The 7,417-nt window shown below is 48.9% G+C and overlaps 1 protein-coding gene across 1 annotated transcript; it reads left to right on the top strand.

The window, feature by feature from the left end:
- The first annotated feature begins 2,273 nt into the window (after positions 1 to 2,273).
- Positions 2,274 to 5,990, top strand: SLC25A6 (solute carrier family 25 member 6). Its single transcript, XM_058044179.1, has 4 exons — positions 2,274 to 2,452; positions 3,614 to 4,100; positions 4,793 to 4,933; positions 5,344 to 5,990. The coding sequence occupies exons 1-4, from the start codon at positions 2,342 to 2,344 to the stop codon at positions 5,499 to 5,501; spliced, it is 897 nt and encodes a 298-aa protein (XP_057900162.1). The 5' UTR covers positions 2,274 to 2,341; the 3' UTR covers positions 5,502 to 5,990.
- Positions 5,991 to 7,417: the final 1,427 nt, after the last annotated feature.

Below are 7,417 nucleotides of genomic sequence, written 5' to 3'. Positions count from 1 at the left end.
TTTTTAAAAGGAAAAATTACCACACTGTGTGTGCCTCCCTGAATGAGTGAATGTACCACAGCATTTCATAAATTATGTTCAGAAAATGGTCTTCTAACACCCTATGTATTTAACCCTCTGTGAGCACAGGAGTCACTTCAGTCTCTCTGTATTATGCTTCAGAAGAGCACACAGTTTACTTTTGATCTTCTGGTGTGCAAAAAAAAAGTATAGTGACATATCTTGTACTAGAGCAGAGACAAAGGCGATGCCTGTCACCTTTTCTCACAACATGCCCTCGTGAGAGACATGCTCATTTTGAAATCCTGCAAAGTACATACATGTGTAAGCAGTGGTTACTGGCACCTCAGCTACTGCAGCTTTGTGGTTCACCAGTCATCTGCTTAAAAAAAAGGTTTGGCCTTACTGACTTTGGTTGGGAACACTCACAAAGAGTGAAAGCAAGTGATGTGAACTAATGCCCTCCAGCTAGAACAATTTCAACACATTTTAGAAAGAATTCATATAATTTCAGACAGAAGTTTGATAGTTACGTTCAAAATATCAATTTCAGCATACAGTAAAATTAGCAAAGTTAGTGATGGAAACCAGGCCTGTCTTGGTAGGGCCTGAGTCCCTGCCATGAGTGCTTGCTGTGACAGCCTGCAGGGGAGGTTTTCACAACATCTAACTTTGAGTGCCCATACAAGAAGCTGGAACCACCCTGTCCTATTGTTCCTCTGTTGTCCCACAGGAAACTGCAGCTAAGTCCATTGTCTTGGATCAGTTCAGTGACATACAGAAAAGCCCAGTGATGTGACCCTAGGCAGTGGCAGTGCTAAGGAGGAGGTGGGAACAGAATTTGGGAACAAGGATATGCCATGGATCAGCATTACCCAGAGTGTGGTGAGCGTCGAACAAAACTGACAGTGCCTGAAATCTGCTGCCCTCCACCTGACAGCTGCTGCTGCCCCACAGGGACCCGATGCAGAAAGCTGTGTCTCCCTCCTAGACTGGCTTCCAGCAGAAAGATGCTGCAGAAAGAGCCTCCAGTTCACTTGCTTGTGCTGCTCATTGACTGCAGCCTGGGCCCACAGACCCACACCCCAAAGCCAGTGCTCCAGCAGCTCACACTCAGCTTCACAGAGTCAGAATCACAGAATCACTTATGTAGGAAAAGAAATCTCAGATCATCAAGTACAACCTCTGACCCAAAACCAGGTCAGCAGATCATGGCACCGAGTGCCACATCTACTCTTTCCTTAGGTAAACCAAGGGACTTTGACTACACCACTTCCCTGGACAGTCCATTCCATTGTCTCACCACTCCTGTAACAAAATTCCTCCTAACATTCAACCTAACCCTCCCCTGGCACAGCTGAAGATTGTTTCCTCTTCTGTTGCTGGTTGCCTGGGAGAAGAGGCCAACTCTCACCTGGCTACAGCCTCCTTTTGGGTGGTTCTAGAGACCAATAAGGTCACCCCGATCCTTCTTTTCTCCAGGCTAACCAGCCCCAGCTCCCTCAGTCGCTTCTTACAGGATTTGTGCTTCAGACCCTTCACCAGCTCTATTGCCCTATCTGGATCCTCTCCAACACCTCAATATCCTTCCTGGATTAAAGGGCTCAGAACTGGGCACAGTACTCGAGAAGTGGCTTCAACAGTGCTGAGTGCAGGGGCAGGATTACTGCCCTGCTCCTCTTAGCCAGGATGCCACTGACTTTCCTGGCCTCCTGGGCACACACTGGCACATTTTCTGATGCTGTCACCAGCACCCCCGTCCCTTTTACGCGGGGCAGTTTTCCAGCCAGTCGGCCACGGGGTTGTTGTCACCCAAGTGCATTTGGCATTTGCTCTTGTAGAACCTCATACAAGTAGCGCCCATCGGTCCAGCCCGAGCAGACCCCTCCGCAGAGCGTGCGTGCCGGGCGGTACGGGGCTGTGCAGGCGGCTGCGGGCGCTACTGGCAGCGGCACAAAGCGATCGCGGAGAGCGCTTGGGAAGGCGACCGTAGTGGTGTGGGCAGCGGCGGACCCGCAGGCTGCCCCGCGGGGGCCGGGCCGGGCCGGTGGCGGGGCCGGGTCGGTAGCGGTGACGGTGGCGGGGCGGTGGCGGTAGCGGGCCAGCCGGCCCGGGTGACGCGGCGCTGCGACACTGGCGCCGCAGCGGGGCGGAGGGCGAGGGGAGGGGCGGGGGCGGGGCCCTTTCGTCGCAAGCCCCGCCCCCAGGGCGGGCTGGCCAATGGGGAGGGGGGGCGTGTCCGGCGCGGCCCGGCATTAAGCCCATGCGCGAGGCCGCTCCCGCCCTTTCGGCTTGAGCGGCAGCAGCGTTTCCCTCCCGGCGGCTCCGGCGCGGCGCGAACATGGCGGACCAGGCCATCTCCTTCCTCAAGGACTTTCTGGCGGGCGGCGTCGCCGCCGCCATCAGCAAGACGGCGGTGGCGCCCATCGAGCGGGTCAAGCTCTTGCTCCAGGTCAGCGGCGTCGGCGAGAACGGGTGGCGTGGGCAGCGCCCTCTCTGTCCCCGCGGGGCCGGGCCGGGCGAGGACAGAGGGACGGGCGGGGGCGGGGGCCGCGGCCAGCGGGGACAAAGGGCGCGAGCCAGGAGGCGGCGGCGGCTGGCCGGGAGGTCACGTGAGCGGCGGCGGGGAAGCCGAAGCCGGTTCCGCCATGCGGGGCGGGGAGGGAGGGCCGAGCCGGGCCGAGGGGGGCGGCCGCCGCTGGTGTCACTTCCTGCCGCCCCCGCTGCCGGCGCCGAGGGCATGGCGGGGAGGGGAGGGCGGCCGCTCTCCGCCGCCATCTTGGCGGCCTTCACGTGATGCGCGCCCGGGCCGCGATTGGGCCGCGGGCGGGGCGGAGCCGGGGCGCGGCCGGCGCGCGCGGCCCGGCGTGACCCGGTGGCGCCCCAAGGTGACTCGAGTGACCTTCGCGCCGGCCCGGCTCTGGCCCCGGGGCTGGCCGCTCCTCACTCACCCTCAGCCCCTGTCCCTCGGGCGGGCAGCTCTGTCGCCTAACGCGGCTCTCAGGAGATTCCCACCAAAGGCCCGTCTTTGTCAATAAAGGCTCGCACCTCTATGTATGCCCTATGTATTTGTCTTATACTTGCCCTTGCACCTCACAGAGTCAGTTTGGTAAAGACCACAGGAAGATCATGGAGCCCAACCTAATGCCACGTAGTCTGATTTAAAGTAGACTGTGGCACTAAGTGCCATGTTCAGTCTTAAACACCTCTAGGGATGGTTGCTTCACCAGTCCCTAGGCAGTCCATTCCGAAGTCAAATCACCTTTTGTCTAAAGAAATTCCTCCCCTAGTTTCTCCTAAACCTTCCTTGGCACAGCTTGAGGCTGTATTCTCTTGTCCTGTCACTAGTTGCCTGGGAGAAGAGGCTGGCCCCCACCTTGCTGCAGTCTCCTTTCAGGAAGTTATAGAGGAATTGCTTCCGGTTTTCTATTCTTGATTTGCCAAGTCCTGATTTCTGAGAAAGCTTGGAAGCAATTTTAAGTCTTTTTCTTTAAAATAACAACAATGGCCACTCAGAATTAACAGCTTTGTTTTATAGTGGAAGCAGGTTTAAGCCCAGCTGCAGCACAGACCTGTCAGGAAAAGTGATCAATATCTGTGTTTTTATTTGCAGGTGCAACATGCGAGCAAACAGATTGCTGCTGATAAGCAGTACAAGGGTATCATCGATTGTGTAGTGCGTATTCCAAAGGAACAAGGAGTGCTGTCCTTCTGGCGAGGAAACCTGGCAAATGTCATCAGATACTTCCCAACTCAAGCTCTTAATTTTGCCTTCAAGGATAAGTATAAGCAGGTGTTTTTGGGAGGTGTAGACAAGCACACTCAGTTCTGGAGGTATTTTGCTGGTAACCTGGCATCTGGTGGTGCAGCTGGAGCCACTTCCCTCTGCTTTGTCTACCCCCTGGATTTTGCAAGAACCCGTCTGGCTGCTGATGTTGGAAAAGCTGGTGCAGACAGAGAATTCTCTGGTCTCGGGGACTGTCTAGTCAAAATCACCAAGTCTGATGGTGTGCGTGGCTTGTACCAAGGGTTCAATGTCTCTGTCCAAGGCATCATCATCTATAGAGCTGCCTACTTTGGGATCTATGATACAGCAAAAGGTAATACTTCAGAGGGGATCTGGAAAGCCTGTTTTTAGAATTGTATTGTCTGGTTTTGGATATTTGAAGGTGAAGGGGGATATCAGTGCTACATCTGTGACACTGCTGTATACAAGGGAAAACTTGTGTTAATCACAGCAGCCTACCTGCAGGTACTGGTTTTGTACTTCAAGCAGTTGCTCCTAAGGCCAGGAGAGTATGTTGCTAACCAGACACTATTAGTATAATTTCTTTTATGTTCAGTGCATAATGAAGTTACACTGGACCAGTCCAAGTGTGTGTGGCTGAATGGGATTGGACAGTGGTTTTGCAAAATAATTTTTAAGCTTGACATTTGGGGAAATAAGCCATTGATGCTAGTTTGTAATGCAATGTTACCCACAGGGACAGTGACTTAATTTAGTGATGGTTCTTTACTAAAAGCATAGTGAATAGTCAAGTCTTCTCATGCCAGTCTAAAAAGAATGCTTGTGCTTAAGTTGTAACCTACTGTGATTACTGAGAAGAAAGCCTTGTAAATATGGCTTCAGTATGTTTAAATTTTGTGAAGTGTTTTGCTGCAGTTTTATTTAAAGTATGGGTTCTACAGTGTTTTATACTAGCTTATCTAGTAAAATAGCTGTCATGCAGGGAGTGAACCAGAGGAGGATGTGCAAGGTGAAAAGCTAATTGCTGTTTTTGTTTTCCTGCAGGCATGCTCCCAGATCCCAGGAATACTCACATTGTTATCAGCTGGATGATTGCCCAGACAGTGACTGCTGTGGCTGGCGTGGTCTCCTATCCTTTCGACACAGTGCGGCGTCGCATGATGATGCAGTCAGGACGCAAAGGAGGTAGGCTGCAAATCCACACAGCTGTCAATGCTTTGTAAAACAGCATTAACAAGATGGAGTTGTTTTTCTACTAGTAGCCATCCTGAGTTACAGTTCGTTGTTCCATGAATCTGGCTTATTATATTGTACTCAAATGAGGAAATGCAGTAAGGCTCAACCTGAGATCAGGATTTATGCTGAGGATTTTTCATTATGGAACGTGAAATTTAAAAAAATGGACTGCCTGTTTGCATTGTTTGATTAAACAAAGATATTAAAAAGGAGGCATAATAGTTTTAGCAAGTATTGTGTTGCATTTTTCAGTTGTGATTTGGGACATCACAAAGCAGTTTAGTGAAACAAGGGGCGAATGTTAAAATTACCTGAGATGAAATAGGGATTAAGAATAACTCTTTGCTCTTTTCCTGCAGCTGATATCATGTACTCTGGAACAATTGACTGCTGGCGGAAGATTGCAAGGGATGAAGGAGGAAAGGCCTTCTTCAAGGGTGCATGGTCTAATGTTCTCAGAGGCATGGGGGGTGCTTTCGTGCTTGTGCTGTACGATGAATTCAAGAAAGTAATTTAAACAGCCTAAATAGAATTGGAAATCAAGTTGAGCAGATCATGTAGAATAACTACCATTATGGACCATTGACCTTCAAGAAATTCCTGTGAGTCTTATTTATCGGAGCCAGATGATACTTGCAGATGGGGCTGGAAACTGACATAGAGGGCTGATCCACTTCTCTGTAACACGCGTGAAAACACTGAATCTGGCAATTCAGTGTGACAGCTTTTCTTTACAGCAGTAAGGAATGAGTGGCGTTGGTTCTGGGTCCAAAGTTGTTAGGTCCAATTTAGGCAGAAAAACTATCATTTGCCTGTGGATCAGCCTTCAGTTTCAAGTCCTATCTTATAGGACCATAAAATTGTATTTGAAAGCGTTTGCTAACAAATCATGTTTTTTTCCACTTGTACTGAAGCACTATGTACCATTTTGCACAGCTGAACATCTAGCAACTTTGTTCTTAAATTGGGGCATTCTGCTGTAAAACAATAAACATACTTACTCGGTCTGTGTTGAAATTATTACATAAAAGCTTTGGAAAAGCCTCTTGTATTTCAAAACTTGTTTCAGATTATGGGTCCTCTGATACCTTTACACAAATAAGCTTTTTAAAAAAATAATTAAATGTGAGATATTTAGAGAGGAGGGGTGGGCAAGCATGGGTTATACTAATAGAAACCACTCCCATTCTTTGTGCCTGATAGTGTATGATGGGCTGCTGCAAGTGGCTTTTTGCATGATTCTTAAAAATTTATTTACAACTTCTATGATGTAAAATTATGGGGTGGGGGTTCAGTTGTAGTGCTAGGAAAACCCAAAGTACCAAGGACTGGTGAAAAGTAATGCTCTTGCCCTTGGTAAAACAGCCTAAAATAAATAATTTTTGGTCAAATCAGTATGGAAAGCATCATGGCATTCATGCAAAAACCCAGGAACCCAGTAAATGCCTTCAACTTCTGAGTGACCTGTGTATTGTATTGTTGCTGCAGGTTGGAAATATTGATAGTGCCATTCAGGCACTGTTTGGCCTCATCTGTAGCAGTGGTCAGTGGCTCTGTGGAAGCTTGAATTTAATCTGAAATGAGTTGCAGTCCAATAGGTGAAGTTGAAGGGTTGTGGGGAGGGAATGTGTGTGCTTCTATGTAGCTGTAAAATAATAGATCAGAGTAGGTCAGCCTTCAGTATTAATTGATGTTTAGGGATGGTCAGAAGACCAGATTGAGTAATTTCTCATAACTGCTCTTTGAGATAATGTAATACCTATGTGCTGTTCTTCCTATGTATATAATCTTTTGTACTTTGTAATCTGCAAAGGCATCCTAGAGGGACCAGTAGAGGAAAACAAGGTGTTAATTTTGATGTTTGAGGAGCTCTCCCTATATCTTGAGAAAGAAAAAGTGTCACTGTATGACTCATTGAAGGCTGAGCTGTCTTGAGTTCTTCTGTGTGCCTTCTGAGATTGCTATTCAAGATGGAGTATTTAAATTACCTGCTTGGCTTTGGCTGGTTATTACCTTCCTCCTGAGTGTACTTTTTTCCTTTCACTGTTGCACAAGCACTGCTTTCAACATCTGTATGAGAATGTAAGGACATTACACAGCTACTTTGTACACAGGCTACTGGCAGACTTCATGTACCTGCTGCAAGTGTTCTTGCATCCTGTGTGGCAGTAGCAGCTCCCTCTCGTGCAGGCAGGGCATTTGGTGTTAACCCTGCCAGTCAGTTCTCTGAGGGAGAGGGGAAGACATTTTGTCTATAAAAAAGCATTAATCAGGTTTCTTTCTGTATCAGTGCCTTGCAAGAGTAGAGATGATTATGGGATACCTCCTTGTGAGTGAGCCCAAGCTTTGTGAGAGAAGCCAAATGTGGTTTCTTCAGCAGCCCCTGACAGGGAAGGACTTTCACACCCAATCTCTCCTTCAGAACAAGGCTTA

The sequence above is a fragment of the Melospiza georgiana genome, chromosome 2, assembly GCF_028018845.1.
Source record: "Melospiza georgiana isolate bMelGeo1 chromosome 2, bMelGeo1.pri, whole genome shotgun sequence".
Taxonomy (NCBI): Eukaryota; Metazoa; Chordata; class Aves; order Passeriformes; family Passerellidae; genus Melospiza; species Melospiza georgiana.
The sequence above is the reverse complement of the archived record's forward strand: the minus strand, read 5'-3'. Positions and strand labels throughout refer to the sequence as shown.